The sequence below is a fragment of the Stomoxys calcitrans genome, chromosome 5, assembly GCF_963082655.1.
Source record: "Stomoxys calcitrans chromosome 5, idStoCalc2.1, whole genome shotgun sequence".
Taxonomy (NCBI): Eukaryota; Metazoa; Arthropoda; class Insecta; order Diptera; family Muscidae; genus Stomoxys; species Stomoxys calcitrans.
This window is the reverse complement of record NC_081556.1, coordinates 80,682,770-80,708,083: the sequence shown is the minus strand read 5'-3', so window position 1 is coordinate 80,708,083 and position 25,314 is coordinate 80,682,770. Positions and strand designations below refer to the sequence as shown.

The 25,314-nt window shown below is 41.2% G+C and overlaps 1 protein-coding gene across 3 annotated transcripts in view; it reads left to right on the top strand.

Annotated features, from left to right (window-relative positions):
* LOC106080696 (uncharacterized) overlaps positions 1–25,314 on the top strand; it is a 238,019-nt gene that overhangs the window by 156,999 nt on the left and 55,706 nt on the right. For all 3 annotated transcript variants that reach the window (XM_013242164.2, XM_013242163.2, XM_059369035.1), the window contains one exon: positions 2,860–4,625. In XM_013242164.2, coding sequence (XP_013097618.2) covers positions 4,517–4,625 — 109 coding nt within the window. In that variant the 5' untranslated portion in view covers positions 2,860–4,516. The remainder of the gene's footprint in view (positions 1–2,859; positions 4,626–25,314) is intronic.

Sequence of the window (25,314 nt, the reverse complement as noted above, 5' to 3'; positions counted from 1 at the left end):
CTTCCTTTCTGTAATAGCCTCGTCTTCTCAAGATCTGGATCCCCCCATAGGATTTTCGCCGTCCAACCGACCGTTTCGCTGTTCCACAAAGTTGCATGCGCATTCGTCGCCCACTCCCTTAACTCGGACTGCGTCGACCCGAAAGGCTTCGGGTTAACCAAGTTTATTGACGGCAGTCCTCTGGCCTTCACCGCCAAATCGTCAACCCTTTCATTTCCCCTTACTCCGTTATGGCTCGGCACCCAAACGATGCGGATTTTTCCACCCTCAGAGAAGGCGTTAATCTCCTTCTTACACTGCAAGACTGTTCTTGACCTTACCGTCCTGGTTGTTAGCGCCCGTATGGCAATTTTACTGTCGGTAAAGATGTTCACACCCAACGTCCTCGCGTTAGTACCACACCACTTCACGCATTCCGTTATCGCCCGGATCTCCGCCTGCAGGACCGTGTTATGGTCAGTCAGGCAATCTAAAACAGATCTCAGTCCCTGGGTTCTCACTGTAGACCCCCAGGCCCACCCTGTCTTTTAGATTTGATCCATCAGATGGTAATACTGGGGGTCCGTCTATCCAAGACTCTGCCGATGGCAGCAGTGCTCGCACTCGACTTCAAAGTTCATCTCAGGTATCCGATTGGAAACCTCTTCCCTTCCTTCCAGGTTTCCTATCGTCGCCTCGATTATACCACGATGGTATGAGCTCCTCCCATCCTCAATCCATTCTCTCATCGCCTTAAGTCTCATAGCCGCAGTGGTTGCCTCACACTTAATCTGTCTGTCAATGGGTTGGATATCTAGAATAGACTTCAGTGCCCTAGTGCGCGTGGCCCTCTCACCTCCGCCAATGCCAAGACAACATTTTCTCTGCGTCTGTTGTATGGTCCATATGTTGCACTTTTTCTCTATAGCAGACCACCAAACCACTGAGGCGTAAATAAGAATTGGTTTAATCACGCTACTGTAGAACCAGTGGACTATCCTCGGATTCAGGCCCCATTTCGAGCTTACGGCCTGTTTACATAGTGCCCAACATTTGTGAGCCTTCTCAGTACGCTCCTGAAAGTGACACTTCCAATTCGGTTTCCTGCCCAAGATCACGTCTAAGTATTTGTCCTTGTCAGATATCAAATCGTCTTATTGAGGAAACGTTGGGCGTTAAATTGGCCCGCATTCGTCTTCCTCGTGAACAGGCTGATTTCAGTCTTCTCTGGGTCAACATTGAGACCTCTGAGGTAGTTATATGCCATATGCAAGATCCTTTCGGCCTTTCTTCATAGCTCGTTCGAATCCTTACCCCTTAAAAGTATTATATTTAACTATGCCTCTAAGACCCCATAAAGTGTATATATTCTTGATTTTTATGACATTTTAAGTCGATCCCGCCATATCCTTCCGTTTGTCTGTCGAAAGCACGTTTACTTTCGAAGCAGTAAAACTTGGCTCTTAAAATTTTGCACAAACACTTCTTATTAGTGCAGGTCGGTTGGGAGTGTAAATGAGACAAGTCGGTCCATGTTTTGATTTAGCTGTCATATATCTATCCTATATATCTTATCTAGGGTCTTGACTTCTTGTGCTTCTAGAGGGCGAAATTCTTATTCGATTTGGGTGAAATTTTGCCAGCTCTGTTTTGATATCACTTTCAACAATTGTGCAGAGTATGGTAAAAACCGATTCATAACCTGATATAGTTGCCACATAAACTGCTCTCCGGATGTGACTTCTTGAACTCCTAGAGAGCGCAATTATTATCCGATTTGGCTGACTTTTTGCATATATCGTTTTGGTATGACTTAGTATGGTCAAAATCAGTCCATAACCTGATATAGCCGCCGTATAAACCTATATCCCGATTAGGTTTTTTGGGTTTCTAAAGAGCGCGATTATCATCCAATTTGGTTTAAATCATGCATACACCGTTTTGGTATGACTTTCAACATCTGTTCCTAGTATGGTCTTAATCGCTTGATAACCTGATAAAGCTGCCCTATAAACCGCTCTCACAATTTGACTTTCTTAGCCTCTGGAGGGCGCCATTATTACCGGATTTGCCTGTAATTTTGCAGGTGGTATTTTTCTATGACTTCTAACAGCCATGAAAAGTTCGCTCCATATCGGTCAATAACTTGATACAGCTCATATACATAAGTCATTAAAAGAACTTGACAAATGCTATCCATGGTGGAGAGTATATAAGATTCGGCACTGCCGAACCAAGTACGCTTTTACTTGTTGTTTTGTAGGTCAACCCCATACACTTGGACCCAAATTTGGATGCCAATTTTGTTATTTTCTCATTGAGTTCCATAATGTTCCGACCGATCTACTTTTCTGTTTGAGGCGTTTTTTGAACTCAAAAAGCCCCCTTAAACTTGTCGCCAAATGTTTATATCAGATTTGTGTTATTTTTTATTCCGACCGACCCGACTACTTTTCGGTTCGAGTGTTTTTTAGTTTTCGAAAAAAAAATATATATATCCAATTATTCTTCAAGATCAGGCTACGCATGTAAACGTTTCAAGGTAATCGGTTCAGTCTTTTCTAAGGATTCGAAAAAAACAACAAAACATACTGACTATGACTCTTATATAAAATATTATATAAGATGGCATATACATATATGGTTGTGGATCTATAAAATTTTGAGTGTTTGAAGAAACGGTGTAAAATGTTCACCCTCAAAGCTTTTGCAAAATGTCATCATATATCATGGCAATAGAACAAAAATAAATTATTATTATATATAAATGTATGTATGTGTGCTTTGTGTGTGTGTTGGTGCCTTTGTAAGAGATTTCTTTGTGTTTGTATGTGCTCGTTGTTTGAAATTCTCATCTTTTTTGTTCTTCTCTCTTTGCAGAATTCCATTTTTGCCTTTGAGGCATGTCTTTGGTGGATTAAAAAAGTTTTTTGTTTTTCGTTCAACTTATTTTATTTGAAAAGAGTGGAGAGAGAGGTCGCAGAAGACGTGCAAAAACAAACAAAGGCCAACAATAACAATAACAGAAAAACTAAAGCGGCAACAGCGTAACCCCCACAGTTCTCAGTGAAGAGCAAAGTCGAGGACAAACCTAACAACAACAACGACAACATTCACAACGGGATCACATCGCCATCGTCAGCAGCATTAAAGTTATCAACAACAAAACAACATCAGCAATAGCAAACAAAAATTAGAAGCAACAAGGACAAACTCCAACAACCTACTCTCACAATAAGACACACAGACACACACACACACACTCTACACACAACCTTCTTTGAAAATAATTTGCCCCTCCACAACAATTATTGGTACAGGAAAGAACCATCCCATAGGCAAACAAATAATCAAACACACATTCCCACAGCAAGGACAACGACACTGCTGATATCCTGGCTATCAGGATTCGACCAACTGGAACATAATTTTTTCCACAATTGACACAAAGAAAATCTCAACAGCAACGACAACGACAACGTGGCAAATACGTGTCAACAGTCCTACAATCCAAGGTACCCCTGACACACAGACACAGAAAGCATTCCCATGAAAGGTTTGCTAACATAAAGGGGGAGACCCAGAGAGAGCGAGAAAGAGAGAGCCATCCAGTCAGCATTCAACAACAGCAGCAGCAGCCAGAGCAAGAAGTATTCGATTGTTGGCATCATCATATCACACACACACAGTTACATTCGAAACTAAATCAACGTTATCAGCAATTATCACAACGTTCCGTTGACATTTCCATCCACATCAACAGCATCGAAGGCAGCACCAACAGCAACACCACATCAAACATATTAGCATAGATAGAGGAGACTGTCACACAAGCATATCGATACTCATACATCCACACGCCCCAGTAAAGCAATTATTAATAAAAAGAAGGAAAGCAGGAGAGAGCTTAAGAGAGCAGAGTGTTTGCAGATAGGCCCAACAACAGCGCCTACAGAACAGACATAACGACACAAGTGAAATCCCTTTTAAACCATATCAAGCAGCTCTTCAAAATCTCCTCTTCGCCCGTCATACTGAATTTAAGCGGGTGCACCCATACACAGGCAACTACATCAATCATTACAAGAGCACCTTGTGTTGCCTGCTGCAAGCATATCATCTCGTCGACATCGTGGTGAGACCACATTTGCATGTTGGCCAACAGCATCGCAGCACCATAGTGGTGGTCCTTAACTCAATTCTTTGGCACTCCTCTGTCCCTGTCATAGGCATTCCTAGGCTGTGGTAGTGAGAAGAACTTCGACAGCCAGACTTTATTTGGTCTTTGTAAACGTCATTCTTGGAATACTTCGACACAACACCAACGCAAGGCTTGCTTTTGAGGGAAAACTGGTGCACAACAATTGCAGCAACAGCAGCATCATCAGCCATCAGGACGTTAAGAAGACTATTAACATCATTATTGCCACCGCGGCTGCTATTAACATTTGCCTCCCGCTCCCCTCTCCCTCCCTGGTCCAAGGAGACCACACACATTCCTTCATTGCTCTCAAGTGTTTTGTAAAGTATCGACAAAATGAAGGCAACCAAGGATAATATGCTGATGCACGGTTTTATATTGGTGACTATTCTGGCAACGGCCAAGAGTGCCGAGGCGGAAATTACAATGGAAGCTGCTTTTCAAGGTAATTCAATTGTAATTCCTCTATTTTTCTCTTCTCTCCACGCTCCAAGCGCAACCTAAGAAATAATCTCATTGTTATTGTCCTTTTGTCATATATTTGAGCAATTTAACTTGTTAAGCCAAGGGAAGCGACTAGGAACACTTGACTTTTTTGTGCTTTTTATTGGTGGTAGTAGACCATTGTTTGTGCCACATTCTTACAGTGGTTGTTAGGAAATGATGATTATTTAGAGTATAATTGGTCAAACTTATCTTCTTAGGATACCCACCACCATAGGATGGGGGGTGTACTAACCTAGTCATTCCGTTTGTAACACCTCGAAATATTCTACCAAGACCCCAAAGCGTGTATATATTCTTGATTGTTAGAACATTTGGAGACGATCTAGCCATATCCGTCCGTTCGTCCGCCTGTCGGAATCACGATAGCGATCGAACGCATAAAGATAGCCTCTTGAAATTGTGCACAGATCCATCTGATGTAGGTCATTGGGGATTCCAAATTGGCCATATCTCCCGATTAGACATTTTTATCCCTTACAAGCAGCAATTGTTTGGGCTGAAATTTTGTCATGTATTGTTCTACGACGACGACCAATAACCGTGCTTAGTACGGTTGAAATGGGTCTATAACCTGGTATAATACGATCAGCCGATTTGACATTTTGAGGCCCTGTAAGATGTAATTGTTGTCCGATTTGGTTTAAATTGTGCATATAGTGTTCTGGTGCGATGATGTGTCTACGTGTGTTCTTGTAGAAATTTTAGGTGTAGGCGGCCACCCAGATACTTGGTCCCTAATACGGGGGTTCCCTTTTATATTTCGAGATTAGAGAACAAAAACTAATATCAGTCATCGAAAATCGCTTTATTATACCCTACACCATAGGATGGGGGTATTCTAATTTCGTCATTCTGTTTGTAACTCCTCGAAATATTCGTCTCAGACACTATAAAGTATATATATTCTTGATCGTCATGACATTTTAAGTCGATCTAGCCATGTCCGTCCGTCTATCTGTCGAAAGCACGCTAACTTTCGAAGGAGTAAAGCTAGGCGCTTGAAATTTTGCACAAATAGATTTTATTAGTGTAGGTCGGTTGGGATTGAATCGGACCACGTTTTGATATAGCTGTCATATAAACCGATCTTGGGTCTTGACTTCTTCAGCCTCTAAAGGGCGCATTCTCTACCGATTTGACTGAACTTTTGTACGCGGTGTTTTGGTATCACTTCCAACAACTGTGCTGAGTATGGTTGAAATCGGTCCATAACCTGATATAGCTGCCATATAAACCGAACTCGGGTCTTGACTTCTTGAGCCACTAGAGGGCACAATTCTCATCCGATTTGGCTGAAATTACGCATGAGGTGTTTTGTTGTGGCTTCCAATAACTGTGCGAAGTATGGCGCAAATCGGTCCATAACCTGTTATAGCTGCCATTTGAACCGATGTGAGATCTTGATTTCTTTAGCCTCCAGAGGGAGTAATTATTATCTGATTTGGCCGAACGGCATCTCCCATGACCTTCAACATGCGTTTCAAATATGGTCCGAATCGGTCCCTAGCCTGATATAGCTCCCATATAAATCGATCTCCCGATTTTGCTTCTTGAGCCCCTACAAGGCGCAATTCTTATCCGAATGAAGTGAAATATTACACAATGACTTCTACAATGTTCAAGCATTCATTTATGATCCGAATCGGACTATAATTTGATATAGCTCCAATAGCATAACAATTCTTATTCAAGACTCTTTGTTTGCATTAAAAGAGACCCGCGCATAGAACTCGACAAATGCGAATTATGGTTGAGGGAATATAAGATTCGACCCGGCCAAACTTAGCACGCTCTTACTTGTTATTTATAATAAATAAGGTCTTAGACGAATATTTTGAGGTGTTGCAAATAGAATGACTAGTATATCCCCATCCTATGGTGGTGGGTATAAAAATCGGTCAAAAGTAGGTACTCATCAGCGCAGAGTACCTACTGTACCGGCTGTATCAACTTGTTTTTTGTTTGTATGATTTATCCCTTGATTTTGTGAGTCGTAAAACATTCGAAGAAAGAATAGGTGATGAGGTAGAAAAATTCGTTGATTTTAGTATTTCTGTTTCGGCTGACTCGATTTTTTTGGTGAGCTATTCGCTCAACCTAACCGCACGATACAGTGAAAACGTTGGTGCGTCTGAAGGCAAATTAAAGGGTGGTGCAAAAAATATAGTTTTTATTAATAAAGAAAATACAGTTGAAATTCCAAATAACAAGTTTTATATATCATATGACATTATTTGGGCAATAAAACTTTGTATTCTTTACAAAATCTTACATGAATTTATCATTAAAAATCTTGCAATTTTATTGTAAACAAAGCCCCAACGTTTCTCACAAAAGAAGTTTATTTGTCAAAAATTTCGTTTATGGCCTATGAATCATTTAGTTGCGAGTATATACGCCAGTGGAAAGATAATATTGAGAATTCACCCTCAACTTTGTTACCAATATGATATTATCTTAAAATCATCTTCCAGTTTTGCCCTTCCCAGGCCGATTTCCGGAACACTCTAATGAGTTATACAACCAAATAGTATATTTTCGTGCGTTAGGAAACCTAGTTGATTCTCGCTGTTTTGAAGAATTTTTGGCCAATCAAGGCAATATGACATCTTAATTTGGGTCAATGCCCCACATTATCTTGGGGGCATTTCTTGGGGACATAAAAACTACAATGATTTGTAATGTCCCATATGTATTTGCCAATCGCCCATATACATAAATGCTTATTTGTTGTGGATTGGTGTTTATTGTAGGTTGAAGTTGACATGGAATTGTTCGGCCCATAAATATTTCACATTCCATAATGGGGCGGGGGACAACACCAGAGCTCATAAAATGTGTTAAGTGTAATTTTATGGAAATTTGAAGTGTGCATGTGCCGTTATTATTGTCGTTGGGCGTTTATGATGCCACCAGGTGGCATATTTTCCAAATCAATAACAAACAAAAGGTCCTTCACATCCCTTCATCGTCATCGAGCATTGACCATTCAGGCTATGGTCATCCTTTGTCTCGAGTCATGCAAATGACAGCCAATGAATTTATTATTCGAAATTATTATTTGTATAATAAATGTTTGTCTGTGAGTGGTTCATTTTGGCCGCGCGCGCGTGTGTGTGTGTGTGCGTTTTATCATCATTCATGTAAGCCCAACAAAAGTGCGCATTTAGTCCTTTTTTTTCATTTTTATGTCCATGATGAGTGTTGATGATATACGACATTTATTTGTGTGTCCTGCTTATTTATTTCTGTCCCCTGTTGTTATTTGTTTTTGTTTTTCATTTGTTTTTCTCCCCTTGACATGTTCAAGAGTACTCCAAGGGGATGTCCTGGGTACTATACTTAATCTAATTTGGTACCACCATTAGTCAATAATATTGAATAGTAAACCAATATGAATATTTTGCACCACTGGACAATTGGGACAAAAGAAGTTTTGCGAACAAATCAAACAAAATTTCATACAAACTCTAACATTTGACAATGGATTGGTCAATACAGCCAAGGGATATAATAGAGTTTTGTTTTTTCAAACAAATCCAATTGACAAAGTAGCTTTTGTAGAGTTGGAATTAACCAAAGCTAAGTTTAACACTTAATCTGACAATGCATTTTTTATGAATTTTTAAATAACTATAGAAAAAAAGCCATTAATTGAGTTATTAATGAATTTGTGGGAACATAAGCAGCTCATTATAAATGACATATGCATGAAATTAGCATAAAAAACCAATAAGTCACCCCAATTAACGCTTTGTCATTTGTAATTTATAGATAAAATGTGTGAAAGCTGAAGGCGGATAAAGCCGGCCTTTATTACATAGGGTATGATTGCTAACTAAGCTGTCTGTCACAAAACATTCGTTTGTTCTGGCAACAACAAAACACTTTTGCACCCACCACCAAAGGCTGGGAATATACTAATTGAGTTGCTCTGTTTGGAACACACCGAAATGTCAATATGCGACTCCAGCAAGGTTAGGTTAGGTTAGGTTTAAAGGGCAGTCTGCCATCAGACTCACTTAGACGTTTTCGGCCATTGTGATACCATAGGAACTGATGAAAGAATATGCTTTCTAGTTCCTACAGTTGAACTATCCAGATCGCTTTAAAAAGCCCAGTAACTTGCGAATGTTCACATCCGCTAAATCAGATAGGTTCTCAAAGAAATGAGAACCTTAAGTGGAACTCCTTCTAACGGCTAGTGCTGGACACACACACAAAAGGTGTTCTATAGTCTCTTCCTCGTCGATGTCCCTACAGCTTCTGCAAAAGTCGTTGCTGGCAACCTTCAGTCTGTCAGCATGTTTTCCGATTAGACTGTGACCTGTCATGACGGACACAATGATTGAGACGTCTGTTCTAGCCAATGACAGCAAAGCAGTAGACCCCTTCAAGTCTAGATGAGGCCACATAGTTTTGGAATGCTCACAGCCCCGTCTTTGTGACCATCTATCATTCGTTGCCCTGGTCCTCAAAACTTAGCTAACATCGTCGCTAGAGGCAAAGCCACAGATTCAAGTGTCCCTGCAGTGTGTAAGGTAGTTCCTAGTCTTGCCAGCTCGTGCGCTTTACAATTCCCTGGGATATCTCTGTGGCCCGGCACCCAAAACAGGTGAATTTTGAACTGACGGCGGTTGTTGTAATCAGAAATAGGTTATCCAGGGATTTAATGGCTGCCTGGCTGTTTGAGAAGATATTTATGCCAATGGTCGTAATGACATTATATCTTAGCCATTTCACCACTTCCTTAATTGCAAGGATCTCTGCTTGATACACACTGCAGTGGTCGGGTAACCTCTTCGACATGACCAGTTCTAGATCTTTAGACTACACCCCAAAGCCCACCTGGTCGCTTAGTTTGGAACCATCCGTATAGAAGTCTATATAACTTCTGTTACCAGGGATATCGCAGCTCCAATCGGTTCTATCATGAATAGTGGTGCAGTCCTTTTATCAAAAAGTGGCTCAGGCAGGGTATAATCCACACTGCCTGGAACCTCGGATAGTGTATCAAGAATAACACAGTGTCCATAGAAAGCTCCCTTAACCTCACGGTAGTGGTCGCTGCAATTTTTGCAGCCAAAATTTCCAGAGACATAAGATGTAGCATTAAATTCAGTGCATCAGATGGTGTCGTCCTTAGTGCGGCTGTGATGTACAAACAAGCCATCCTTTGGATCCGGTTAAGTATTGAGCAGTAGGTGGATTTTTGAAGCGCCGTCCACCACACCACAACACCATACAACATAAGAGGTCTGACAACTGCAGTACCCAATACATTACACGCGGTCTAAATCCCCAACTTTTGCCAATGGCTCTCTTGAAGGTGTATAGGGCAAGAGTGGTATTTCCTTTCCAAAATATTGTATTTAAAATTCAGTTTCCTGTCCAGCAAAGCACCCAGGTATTTTGCGCTTTCTGTAAATGGAACATTCTCTCCACCCAAGAAGACAAGTTCCACTGTAGGCAACTTGCATCTCCGGCTGAAGGGAACTACTTCTGTCCTGCACGGATTTAGACCCAGGCCACTTTCGGTAGCCCACTTTGCTGTTGCACAAAGAGCTTCCTGAAGAATATCTCTTAGAGTGCTGCTGGGAAACTTTCCCCTAACCGCAATTGCCACGTCATCAGCATACGCGACCACTTTTACGCCTTTTTCTTCCAGAGACAATAATATATTGTTAATTGCTATATTCCAAAGTAGAGGAGACAGTACACCTCCTGGAGGGGTTCCTCTGCTGACCCATCTTTTTAGATCCACACATCCAAACCGACCGGATCGTGAAGGCCTGTTTCAGTGGATTTGCCTTTACTATATGGGGAATGCTGCCTCGACAGGCGATCTCCAGCGATCTTTGCCCTAAGATATGTTTCTATCAACCTCTTCAAGTCTTCAGCATAAAGGATGACAGACTAATAGGATGAAAATCTTTCGCCTTCGACTCCAGCAAATGTATGCGTAATCTTGATCATCTGTCTCTCCGTTTTTAAAACCCTCGTCATTCCGTTTGTAACACCTCGAAATACGGAATTGAGATCCAACAACGTATATATATTCTTGACCGTCTTGACATTATAGGTCGATTTAGCCAAGTCCGTCCGTCTGTAAGTCGAAAGCACGTAGGAATAAACCCTAGGCGCTTGAAATTTTGAACAAATACTTCCTTTAAGTGTATGTTGGTTGGAATTGTAAATGGACCATATCGGTCCATGTTTTGATGTGGCTGCCATATAAACCGATTTCGAATATTGACAATGGTCGGATCTTATCCGATATGGCTGAAATTTCGTTTGAGGTGTTTTGCAATGACTTCCAACAACTGTGCTCATTGTGGTTCAAATCGGTTCATAACCTGATATAGTTGCCAAATAAACCAATCTCGGATCTTGACTTCTTGAGCCTTTAGAGGGTTCAATTATTATCCGATTTAGCTGAAACTTTGCATGGAGAGTTTCTGTTCTGACTTGTAGCAACTAACCCAAGTATGGTCTAAATCGGTTCATAACCTGATATATGGCCCATATAAACCGATCGTCAGAATCGATTTCTTAACCGATTTAGCTGAAATTTTGCACAATGATTTCTCCTTTGATCCTTGACATAAGTGCTGAATATGGTCGGAATCGTCCGTAATCTAAAATAGCTCACATATAAACCGATCTCCTGATTTTAATTCTTAAGCCCTTATAGGGCGCAGTTCATATCAGATTTAGCTGAAATTTTGCATAGTGACTTCTACTATGATCTCCATTATCAAAACTACATTTAGTACATATGATCCATTATCCTTTGTTTGCCTATAAAGAGATGCTGAGCAAATAACTTAACAAATGTCATCTACGTAGAGGGTTTATAAGGTTCGGCCTGGCGGAACTTTGCACTCTTTTACTTGTTTTATGGTTATGATAGCGAGTGAATGATTTAAGATATTCCCCTGAACATTTCCTCAGTTAATACTAAGTGATGTACTCCTGAGAAATAAGTTAGTAGGTTAGGTTAAAGTGGCAGTCTGCCATCAGACTCACTTAGAAGTTTTCGTCCATTGTGATATTAAAGGCGCATGTGATATATATCCGAAATATTAGTTAGTACGTAAGGTTAGGTTAAAGGGGCAATCTGCCATCAGATTCACTTGGACATTTTCATTCATTGTGATACCAAAGGAGCAGGAGAAGGAAGATACCTCTAGTTCCTACCGTTGAACCATCCAGATCGCTTTAAAAAGCCCAACAACTTGCGAATGTTTACATCCGCTAACTATGAAAAGTTCTCATAGAAATGAGTACCTAAAGTGGAACTCCTTCCGATTGCCAGTGTGGGGCACATACATAGGAGATGTACTATAATCTCTTCTTCCTCAACATCCTCACAGCTTGGGCAAAAGTCGTTACTGGCAACTTCAGTCTGTCAGCATGTTCTCCGATCAAACACTGACCAGTCATGAAACACGCAATGCCTGTGACGTTTGTTCAAGCTAATGATAGCAAAGCGGTAGATCTCTTCAAAGTCTACTTTAGGTCACATAATTATGGAATGCTCACAAACCCACCTGGACATCTAGCTCCGAACTGTCCGTGTAAAAGTCTATGTTAGTCAATACATTAACAACAGAAAATCTGCTGAAAATGAGACAGTGGATTTTGTTTTTTGCTAAAACAGCAAACATTTTCTGCGCCCATGCCAATATGGACATACATCTAAGCCAGCAGTCGGCTTATTGAACGCTCTAAATACAGAAAACTACGGTGGTCAATAAATTGGGTATTTTCGAAAACGGTTTTAGACCTATTGGAAAAATGGCAATATTAATAAAATAAGTAAAAGCGTGATAAGTTCAGCCAGGCCGAATTCTGGGATCCTAATACCATGGATTTTGCTAAAAATGTATACAAAATAAATTTAGTTGTAGGGCAGAATTTTATTCTACTTACCACACTTCTATAAAACCAGCAAAAATAAAAGCTTAGATTTAGACCGTACTTGGCACAGTTCTAGGGAAATCGTAATCGAACACCGCATTCAAAAATTGCGAGGAGATCGGTTTATATGGGATATATATTAGATTATAAACTGATTTGGACCGTACTTGACACAGTTACTGATAGTCGTAGCAGAACACCGGATGCAAAATTTCATCCGAATCTGACAAAAATTGTGGCTTCCAAGGGCTCAAGAATTCAAATCGGGAGATAGGTGATTTAATGGTGTCCGTGTGTCTGTCCGTCTGCTGAATTCTCTCAACCGCCTTCGTAGCGCAGAGGTTAGCATGTCCGCCTATGACGCTGAACCCCTGGGTTCAAATCCTGGTGAAACCATCAGAAAAAATTTTCAGCGGTGCCTTTCCCCTCCTTATGCTGGCAACATTTGTGAGGTACAATGCCATGTAAAACTTCTCTCCAAAGAGGTGTCGCACTGCGGCACGCCGTTCGGACTCGGCTATAAAAAGGAGGCCTGTTATCATTGAGCTTAAACTTGAATCAGACTGCACTCATGGGTAGGTGAGAAGTTTGCCCCTATTCCTTAGTGGAATGTTCGTGAACAAAATTTGCAATTTTGCCTTCAAAAATTGAGATATAGTGCTGAAATTTGGCACAGATACGATTTTTTGCTGGACGCAGGTAAGGTTCTTGAACCGGGAATATAGATGCCATAAAAACATGCATTAATTACCCGATTTCGCTGAAATTCAAAATAGTGAGTGATTCTAAGCCTCCCAACATTCAACTCAAATATGATTCAGATCGGACTATAATGAGAAATAGCCATATAGACCTATCCCATATAGACCTATCTGAGGATTTAGGGTTTGAAACCCATAAAAGCTATGTTTGTTATCCGATTTTGAGGAATTTGAAACAGTGAGTTGTTGCTAGCCTCCCGGCATCCAACTTAATACGCTTGAGATCGGACTACATTTAGATATAGCTACCATAAAGACCGATTTGCCCAAGTTTTTCTTTGCCGATAGTATCGGCAAGAAAAATATCAATCTATATTCACACAAAAAATAAAATATCGATGGTGCCATCTTTTTTTGTCAGCTCTAGAGGATAGGCTCAAGACAGCGCTGTTTTGATAGATCGAAACGTCGAATTTATGGGTCATTGCGCCCAATAAAAAAGTGCGAGGTCACAAATTTTTAGGCCGCCTGAAAATGCTTTTGAAGCAATCAATAACCATGTGTGGAAAGCGTCTCAATCGGAAATTTTTTCGGAGTGCCAAATCTTTATTTGTGGTTTTGATTTTTAAAATCCTTTTTTCGCTGAATAGTGCTCAAAAATTCCTACAAAAAATCTCCTTGAAGTATACCCCTGGTTTCGGCTGGGCCGAATTTTATTTACCCTCCACCATGAATCGCATTCGTCGAGTTCTTTTTCCGGTGTTTCTTTTTAGACAAACAAAGGAAAAAAGAAAAGAATTGATATTCTATTGGAGCTATATCAAGTTGTGGTCCAATTGAATCCGGGAGACCATAGTAAAAGTCATTGTGTAAAATTTCAGCCAAATCGAATAAGAAGTAAAATCGGGAGAACGGTTTATAGGGGAGCTGTATCAGACCGATTCAGACCCTATATGACACCTATCTTGAAGGTCATTGGAGAAGCCGTTTTACAAAATTTCAACAAACCGGATAAGCATTGCGCCCTCTAGTGGCTCAATAAGTCAAAATCCAAGATCGGTTTATATGACAGCTATATCAGGTTGTGGATCGATTTGAACCAGCTGTTGGAAGTCATAACAAAACATTTCATACAAAATTTCAACCAAATCTGATAATAGTGGCGCTCTCTAGTGGCTCAAGAAGTCAAGATTCAAGATCAGTTTATATTACCGCTATATAAGGTTGTGGTTGTAGACAGTTATTCAAAATCATAACAAAACACCTCGTGCAAAATCAGTCAAATCAGATAAGAATTGCGCCCTCTATAGGCTCAAGAATTCAAAATCTAAGATCGGTTTATATGGCAGCTTTTTAACATGGACCACTTACAATCCCCACCGACCTACACTAATGAGAAGTATTTGCGAAAAAATTTCAAGGGGCTTGCTTTATTCCTTCGAAAGTCAGCGTGCTTTCGGCACACAAAAGGATGGACGGGTGGACACACAGACGGACATGGCTAGGTCGACTTAGAATGTCGTGACGATCAAGAATATATGTAGTTTATGCGGTCTTAGACGAATATTTCGAGGAGTTACGAACAGAATAACGAAATTAGAATACCGCCAACCTATGGTGGAAGTTACAAAGTTATTAAATATTAACTGAAAACCTCAAATACCCACCGGAATCTTTACAGGATGATTTAAACAATCATTTTAACAAATATTTAAGGGTTTACGTATATAGTGTAAAGTCCTGTTTAATTTATCACAGAAACAGATTAAGGAATATTTATTCAGATGTCAAGCCTAAGGCTGGATATTGTGTTGCCTTATGTTGAAATGTTTATTTGCGATCCTTTAAAATCTATATATGGATGTGTATTCGCTTTCGTCTAGATTACCTTAGTCGGACCATATCCGCACTTTTAGCCTGTTTGTTAAGCTAAATATGTACATATTAGAGGGCATCCAAGGTTCGGCATTCATACTAGATTCTAACTACTTCTATGTTTAATGATGTTTTTGTAACAAATTAAAAAAAGTCATAGCTAGAGTAAAAGTTTGGCGAATCCTACGAAAATAAAAATGTAAATTTCTCGTAGTTTCAAATGACTTTATATGACTTTTTTTTTTGTTAAGATACCAAGCAAAAATAGGCTCAAAATTAAATAACTCAACATGTATACAATACAAGTGGCGTGACTAATGCATATAGAACAGCCCATCTCCTCTACTCGCACTTTGTACTGGCATGCCTGGATGGGCATCAACCCCTGGATACATTTTAAGGGTATAGACCGGAAAAGACTTGCTGAAGTTGTGTTGTATGATGGCGCTTTCTCATTGTTGTGTAATCATGATTATTTAATAAACTTAAGCTTGGCATTTACAAAATTACACCCGCTCACATTAAAAGTCACTCGTTATACAATCATCTGGTCCCGGTTTGCAAGGGCAATTTCACCTTACTACTGCTTTGGCCTGTCACAGCAACATCAACAACCACCATCACCAACACCAACACCGACCTCCTGTTACCATTAGGCATAACATTTGCATTTATTTCAAGATTTTTTCCGTTATTGTTAAATAACCAGCGAACAGGAAACATATTCGTACTTTATTCTCAGCAACTATGTATGATGTCGACGTGCCTTGGTTCCTTATTTTGTGGGGGGTGAACTTCATTACTTTTTGTTTGGCCAGGAAAAGGCGTGACAACGACTAATAATCGCTTAAGTAACATTATAATCTACACTATTCTCTCCCTTATGAATTGTACCTGATGACGACTTGGAAAAAAGAGGCCTCAACCATTGAAAAAGACAAGCATAGACATGAAATCAAAACAGACAAAATGGGAAATATAAGCCCAGGGGCAATGTAAAGGCGACATGGCATCATGTTTGGCCTTTTTAAGATGAAATTTTTCTGTCTGCCAGCAGGTATACCAATAACTAACACCACTTCTTCGGTGTAGGAAGTTTTAACTTAATGCATCTGTTTTTAACATCTAGCGGGAAGAGTTGTTGGGTCGTACAGTTGAATACCTCACAAATGACGTCAGCATATGAGTGAGGGGATAACTACGACTGAACATTTTTTTTTTGATAATCCCATCAGGAATTGAACCCAGACATTTAGAGTCATAGAAGAACTTGCTATCCTCCCTAGATTTAGGTGTAGGTTGAATGGGTAGCCAACCAAGAAATGGTAAATTCACTCGCAGGCCAGTCTGGCCCAGAAAAATGAAAATATAACAAGTTATAAGAAAAGAGTCGGGTGTAAGCGTCTATCCGCAGTATCGATCCAATCTCATCTGAGCGTCTACTCAGTGAATGCCAACAAATAATCTTGCTCTTGCTTATAGTTTCTCAGTCCGTGCCCGTCGAAACCATTCCGTCTCCTTCACGTTGTTGAAGGGACTTTCCAGAGACACATTAAACAAGTAAAAAGGCGTTAAGTTCGGCCGGGCCGAACTTTGGATACCCACCACCTCGGGTATATATGTAAACCACATTTCATCAAAATTCGGTGAAAATTTCATACCTTATGTCCCATATCAGTTATATCAAAATATGTTCCGATTTGGACCAAATACTATTGTAATAAGTACAGTAGCTATATCTAAAATAAACCAATTTGAACCATATACGACATGGATGTCGAAAAGCCTAACATAAGTCACTGTGCCACATTTAATCCAGTGAAATCGGATTATAAATGAGCCTTTTATGGGGCCAAGACTTTAAACCTAGATATCGATCTACATGGCAGCTATATCCAAATCTGGGCCGATTTGGGCCAAGTTGCATAAAAATATCGAAGAGCCTAACACAAAGCACTGTCCCAAATTTCGGCGACATCGGACAATAAATGAGCTTTTTATGGACCCAAAACCTTAAATCAAGAAATCGGTCTATATGGCAGCTATATCCAAATCTGAACCGATCTGAACCAAATTAACGAAAAAAGTCGAAGAGCCGAACACAAATCATTGTCCTAAATTTCAGCAAAATCGGGCCCAAAACCTTAAATCGCGAGATGGGTCTATATGGCAGCTATATCTAAATCTGAACCGATCTGGGCCAAATTAACGAAGGAAGTCGAAGGGCCTAACACAACTCACTGTCCCAAATTTCAGCAAAATCGGATAGTAAATGTGGCTTTTATGGGCCTAAGACCCTAAATCGGCGGATCGGTCTATATGGGGGCTATATCAAGATATAGTCCGATATAGCCCATCTTCGAAATTAACCTGCTAATGGACAAAGAAAGAATCTGTGCAAAATTTCAGCTCAATATCTCTATGTTTTAAGACTGTAGCGTGATTTCAACAGACAGACGGACGGACATGGCTAGATCGTCTTAGATTTTTACGCTGATCAAGAATATATATACTTTATAGGGTCAGAAATGGATAATTCGATGAGTTGCAAACGGAATGACAAAATGAATATACTCCCTCCTTCTGTGGTGGGTATAAAAATCATCGAAAACGGAGAAAAGCCGTCTCCCTAAAAGCGAAAGCCTGCGCACTGTTGACCCGTATACGAGCCCAGCAAGTTCTCCTCATCCTCATCACGAAAGCTAGGTTGGGTTGAAAAGAGGGTGAGGATATTCATCCGCCCCTTACCACTAGTCGACTTGCTGCCAGTAATCGAATTGTTGTGCACCCTTAGTACTAAAAAGTAACCTCGAAAAAGGAAAATCTAATTATTATCATTACGAAAACCCCTAATTGTTCTCCATACCACCCCAATAGTTGGTTCATGTATGGTATTGTGTCCCCACCAAAGTGCCGGTATTTGTTACCCACGAAAGCCGGACAATGATATAGGGAAAGCTTCAGCGTCTCATCACCTTCCTCGCATGATATCATTTGTCCTACCTGTTTTGCATAAGTGAGTTCATAGTCCTATGGGTCCTCTCTTCCTTACTTCCTATCAGTAATAGCCACGTATTCTCACGATCCGGATCTCCCCATAGGATTATCGGCGTTCTACCGACTGTTTTGCTATTCCACAGTCTTACCGAAAAGATTCGAGTAAAACAAGTTTTCTGGCGGCAGTCCTCTTGCCTTCACTGCCAAATCGTTTACTCTTTTATTCTCCTTTACCTCCCTATGGTCCGGCACCCAAACAATGCAGATTGTGCTATCCTCTGGGAAGGAGTTAGTCTCTTTCTTATACTCCAAAACTGTTCGTGACCTTACCGTCCTGGTTGTTATTGCCCTGATGACCAGTTTACTGTCCGTAAAGGTGTTAACACTCGAAGTCCTCGCGTAAGCTCCACACAACCTCACGCATTCCGTGATCGCCCGGATCTGCACCTGTAGAACCTATTTTGGTGGGGTAGTCGGAAGCAGATCTCAGTCCATGGGTTCTTAATGTAGGCCCCCAGCCACACTTTGTCCCCTAGCATTGATCCATCCGTGTAACATGATCTCCCAGATGACAAGAATTCCGACAATCCAAGACTACGTCGCTGTCATAAGTGCCTCGCACTCGACCTCAAGTTTAGTCTCAGGTATCAGTTCGGAAACCTCTTCCATTACTACCAGGCTTCCTATCGTCGCCCTTTTATATGGCGATGGTGCGACTTGCTCCTATCCTCCACCTATTCTCGCCTTATGTGACAAAACCGCAGTGGCTGTCTCACACTTAATCTGTATGTTTATGGGTCGGATATCTAGAACAGTCTACAGTGCTCTCGTAAGCGTGGTCCTAATCGCTCCGCCTATGGCAAGAAAATTTGTTCCCTGATGCATGGTCTAATTGAGCTCCTGTAGAACCAGTGTACTTTTCTCGGATTCATCCCCATTTTTAGCCTACGGTCCGTCAACATAGTGCTCAACATCTATGACCCTCCTAGGTACACTCCTAAATGTGACACCTGCAATTCAGTTTCCTCTCCTAGATCACTTCCAAGTATTTGACCTAGTCAAATATCGAAATCGTTCTTTCACGACAGCTATCACAGTAATCATTCTTCGGTATTTCCATGTACGCGGTCATGCATGAGCCCGGGTATAACTCCAGATATATTACACCTTGGGTGACCTCTTACCAAAGGCCCTTAGTTCCTTCTTCCTCCTCCTTTTGGCAGTAGGTCTGAGTATCCTGGCAGTTTGACATCCATGAACAGACTCCAACCTCTTCACCGCCCCCGCACTAGCTACTCCCTCTTATAAGTTCAGCTGTTCGACAAATACCACATATGCAAGTTCGACCGCCTCTTGTTTCACCAAGTAAGCGCTATGTTGTATGCCCGAACTCTTTTCTCGAATTCCAAACACTGTGCTTCGCACCTTCGCGTGTGCATATAGATACAGAGTTCCGAAGACGGCTAATTACTACCCAGAATTTTTCTTGCTACTTTCATTGTGGCACAGACCTTTGCCTGAAAAAATCGTACAATCGTCCAGCAGTCTCATCGGCATACCGATGATGGGTGTCTCGCAGTACTCCCCCAATCGAGTTTCCAACTCTATTTTGGAGACGCCTGTGAAAATCGAGGCTTCATTCTCCTGATACGCAGTATTCGCCTGCCATTCCTCTCTCCCGGGAGAGCGAATCTCGAAGACCCTTCTTGAATCGGTCTCTGTGCCAGGTGGTCTGAAACCCTCCATAGTCTGAAACCCTCCATCACTTCTCTCTCCTTAGACATGCCCTGTCTTTTCTCCTCTTTCCAGGAAAGCGAATGACGAAAATCTTTATTGGAATCCGTTTCGGTGCCAGGTAGTCTGAGACTGTACTCAGTCTGCCTGTCTGGAATCGAACCCACGACCCCTGCACTGCTAATCCGAGCACGCTACCAACTTGGCTATCTGGACGACCTTCCGATTACCTCGATGGGTTGCAAATCCAGCGTTGCTTTCGAACTTGCCTGCTTTGTGGATCTTAATGTTCCCGGTATTCCATTCCTTCTGGAACTCTCTGTTACGAGTACATTTCTCCACAGCCTATGTCAATACTGGTCTCACAATGGCCGTGTACATTCAGTAGATCATTTTCGGGCTAACTTCCTTCCCACTTCCTACTGATCATCCTCCTAAAGGAGTAGAAGGTATACAGCTCCTTTCCTCTTCATTCCTTTTCCAGGACAGTTTTGAACCTAGGACAAGGCTCGGATATTTCGCCTCCATTAAAACTGCACTATGCTCCCGTGGACGATGGGAGCTAAAATTGTGGTATCTTAATCTTCAAGTGAAAGGGATCAGCTCTGCCTTCCCTGAGTTCGTCGTTTTCCGCATATGCTATCCTCCCCACTTTCGTACTCCTTGTTAGAGTTGTTGTAATCGAGCTATGACTTTCCTGGTATCGAACCAGTCAAGATTCCTTGGTTCGTTTGTTATTCCAATGCATAAAAGTATGTTTCTGGTAGAGTGGCATTCAAACACTTGGCTTCTATTTTTCTAGTGGGAAAGCCTTTTCTTTTGAACCCAGTTGGGAGTTGGGCAGCCCCCAGAAAATTGCCCCAAATATCTACATTATATTCGAATTCTATTCTGAAATTTCGTTTGGCTTGCACATTATCTTATCCTGTTTTAGATGTTTTAATAGCTAGAAGTTGCTATTATTTAGGACTTTAGAGCATGGTTTTCAAGTGATTTTTCCATCTTTGGGTGATTTTCCTTAAACTTAAAGGAGTCTAAAAGGCCTCACATAAGGCCTGAGATAGAAAGGCCTACGCCGATTTATCTGATATCGCTCAGATTCTTGTTCTCCCATTCATGTCCTTACCCTAACGCACACACTCACATGCACCATTCTAATGAATGAACACGCATCCTTTTAGTCTGGCTTCATGTGTAAATATCCTCAAGTGAGGCGCCTGTGAACACCTAGGGTTCCACACACACACACACACATACCCAAAGTCTGCCTAATTCTGGGTGTGTGTTGTTTTTTGCTGCATAGAAATGGTGATGGCATAGCGGAAGCCTGCCCATTTAATGTAACCAAAAAATCGTGAAATGCTCAGCCAAGTGGTAACCATGGATTTAAGTTCCATGACTGCTGTGTCAGTGGCGCTAAATGGGAGCATCGTTGCTTTAGTTCGCCATTGGCTTGAGGAAGGGACGAAAGTCTAATCAGAAAATCAAAAATAATAACCGCAACACCACACTCACTGTGCTTAACACACTAATGCACGTAAAATCCTTATCAGATTTTTAAAACCTTTCCTTATAATGTGCCTTGGAAGAAATCTTGCAATGAGCCGTGGCTTAATTCTTTTGCTGCAGTGTTTCAAGTGGAATTATTTCATGGCGTGCACATGGGCTAATATCCCCCCATCAAAGCCAAACGTAATCCATATTTAATTATGAAATTCATAAGGATAATAGGATGGAAATGCTTCAACAGGCATGGCAAAATAGTGCAAATATTTAATTACTTTTCTCAAGAAGAATGGTTTGCAACGTCTTAGCATTTGTATTTCCCCTCAATTATTGACTTGAGATCCCGTCAAGTCATTTGACAAGAGGTTTTAATTGGTTCCTTACAATTCTGATGGCGATAATATTTTCTGTATACTTTATCTTTAAGGGTTTGATAGTTTCTCACGAAAAATTAATTGGTTTTTTTCAAGCAGCGTTTAACAGCTGTGCATCCGGTAGGATTCCCCCAGATCATCGGTCGCAAGTGGAGGATCTGGTTAACGATTTTTGAACATGTGTGGAACTCTGTAGAGGGTCCACCCATACAAATAATGAGCTGCGAGTTTAGAGGGGACATCTTTACGCTGCGTTTTGCGTCGGCGGAATGTATTGATACCGTCAAACAGCTCGTCAGAGATATTCACGCTCCCTGGGAGGGCGCAAAGCTCGACCTGGTGAGAAAGATGAATATCCTCCAGCTCACAAAGGCTAAGGTCTTCATCAAGGGATGGGGCAGTAAATTTGCGACTTAACGCATGTTGGGATTCTTGGGCAAGCAAAACGAAGGTTTGGTCGCAGATATGTGGGAGGTCTTCCACAAGGAGGAGAGGGAGGAAAGAACTCTCTTTGTGGTTGGCATTGATCAAGTCTACGTGACAAGTTTGGCTAAGAATAAAGGCATGGCGCACTACGGGAGCAAAACTGTCTTTTTCAAGATTGGGAAGACTAGGATAGGCAAAAATTTTCATTCTGCGGCATCAGGCCGTACAGTGGCAGGTGACTCAACACCGCCCAACAAACAGGGGACCAACAACGAGACAATCATGGCATCTCTCAATATTGGAAAGACTACGAGAAGCAAAGATCCTAATACTAAAATATCAGGCAGTACAGTGGTGAGAGACCCAACACAGTCTAACAAACAGGAACCCGACGACGGACCCATCACCGACTTAAAGATTCGGAATACTGGGATAGGTAAAGATCCTAATATTGAAGCATTAGGCAGCGCAGCGACAAGAGACTCAATACAACCCAACGAACAGGGAGCCGATGATGGTACCATCACCTACTCCCAAGAAGCCCATTTACTAAAGATTTGGAAAGCTAAGATAGGCAAATATCCTATAATAAAAACATCGGGCAGTACAGGGAATGGAAACCCAATAAAGCTTAACGAACAGGGACCCGGCGATGGAACCATTAGACTAGGCAATGAACCTAAAACCAGGCAGGGCAGTGACAGGAAAGTCAATGCAGTCTAAAGAACAGGGAGCAGACGATGAGATCATCACCTACTCCCAAGATGTCCATTTACTGGAGGACCAATGATTGAGGTAATCCAGATAAACCTCCACCGGAGCGAGACTGCTACACACGCTCTGATGGAGAAAATCAGCAAGGGCAAGATTCATATTGCCTTAATTCAGGAGCCATGGACGACCCGGAACAAAGTTACTGGGCTGAGCCATATCAACTACCAATTATTCTATGATAACACTGGGACTCGGCCGAGGAACTGCATTATATGTCATAAATATTTGAATTATACACTTTCCCCAGAGTTGTCAACGTCGGATGCAACAGTGGTGAGACAGGGAGACGGTGGAGCATACCTGGCATCACTTTATCTGCCTTTTGACTCTCCGACACCGCCAACCAAGTCGGAGCTGCGAAATGGGGCCTGAATCCTAGGATAGTCCTCTGGCTCTACAGCAGAGTGATTAGACCAACACGTACTTACGCCTCAGAAGTTTGGTGGACTGCTATGGAGAAAAAGTGCAACATAAGGACCATACAACAGGTTCAGAGAACATGTTGTCTTGGCATAGGCGGAGCCATGAGGACCACGCTCACTAGGGCACTGGAGACTATTCTAGATATCCGACCCATTGACATACACATTAAGTATATCAATGGGCCGATCGGGACATATTGGGCTTCAAATGAAAGGTATTCAAGAGTAGAGTACCAAACAGACATATTGGACGTTCATGACAATATGGGACTAAAATGAAAGGTATTCGGGAGTAGATTTCGAATCTGGCATACAAAATCAGATCGAAGTATAGGGGGCACGCCATCCCTCAATGAAGCCTTTAGACCAATTATGACTATATGATACTTGACTGAACTGATTTTCTTAAAATTTTCATAGATAGTGTACGTTTGCCTGGTAGGAAAGATAGGCTATATAATTTTTAGATGTAGGGTGGAGGCGGACGCTCCCCTCAAGAACGCCACCTATATCCGAAAGTGTTTCGATGGGCACAATAAGGGTATCAAATAAAAGGCATTGGAGACCAGAAAACGAATATCGTATTAAAATTTGGGTCCAAGTACCCAGCGGGCCGCCCTCCCCCCAACCCCAAAACTCCTCTTAACTGATATATTCGAAGTTTATGTCAATATGGGACTCAAATGAAAAGTACTAGGCAGTAGATTACAAATATGACATAAAACATTATCCCCAAACGGGCATATTAGCCGACCATGGTTATATGGCACTCAAATGAAAGGATTTCGAATATGACATTAAATTTTGCGTTCAAGTCTAGGTGGCGCTTTTCCTCCTAAAGTTACGTCAAATGTGTTGTTTGACCCATTATCACAATATGGGACTCAAGTGAAAAGTATTTGAGAGTAGAAAAAGAATTTGATATCCAATTTTAGAACCAAGTGTTTTGGGGTATGCCCTAAAGCTCCCCCTAAACTGAACTTCATTTACGTTGGGAACGAATTTGATATCTATTTTCAGTTTTGTATCCATATTTAAGTCGAAATGTCTGGTATCCATATTTGAGTCGAAATGTCTAAGGTGCCATCCCTCCCCTAAGGACAACATTACCCTAAGGAAGAACTTCACCACCAGGAACCGAAAAGGGGCAAATTCTCACACATCAATGAGTGCTTTCCGATTCGAATTTATACTCAATGATAAGGGACTTTTTTTATAGGCGAGTCTGAACGGCTTCCCGCAGTGCGACACCTCTTTGGGGAAAATTTTTTAAATGACCATGCAAGGCATTGTACCTCGCAAATGTCGCCAACATTAAGGGGGGATAAACACCGCTTTGTTCGATGTTCTCGCCAGGATCCGAAGGCGTTTAGCGTCATAGGTTACAATGGCACGAATTCGATATACAAATTCAGGGCGAAGTGTCTCCACCGTAAAAAGATATTAGAGAGTTAAAAAAGGCGGAGCGGGCTCGGTTCGGCTAGTCTACTTTTAAGGATAAATCATGCAAAAATATGACAAATGCAATCTTGTTTTAAAATTCGCTTCTTTCGTTTGCAATCTTTCTTTCGTTCATGAAAAATTCTTAACTTTAAGTAACTTTTATTTTAAATCAAAATTTTCTAATTCAAGTTCCAGTTTGCGAGATTTATATAAGCACCAATCCTCGTATAACATTCATGAGTCATTGGGTTTTATCATGAGTTAACTTATAATAAAACAAAGTTAGTCCACCGCAGACATTATTTCAAACTTCTACAATGCCCAAGAATATAGGAAAAAATTTGATTTAATATTACTCAGCATATGCAAGGTTTGAAGTAGGGGAGAGATCATGAGATTTTAATGCCTTGTTTTGTTTTTCATTAGTGGTCTTTCCTCATATCCAATTTCAA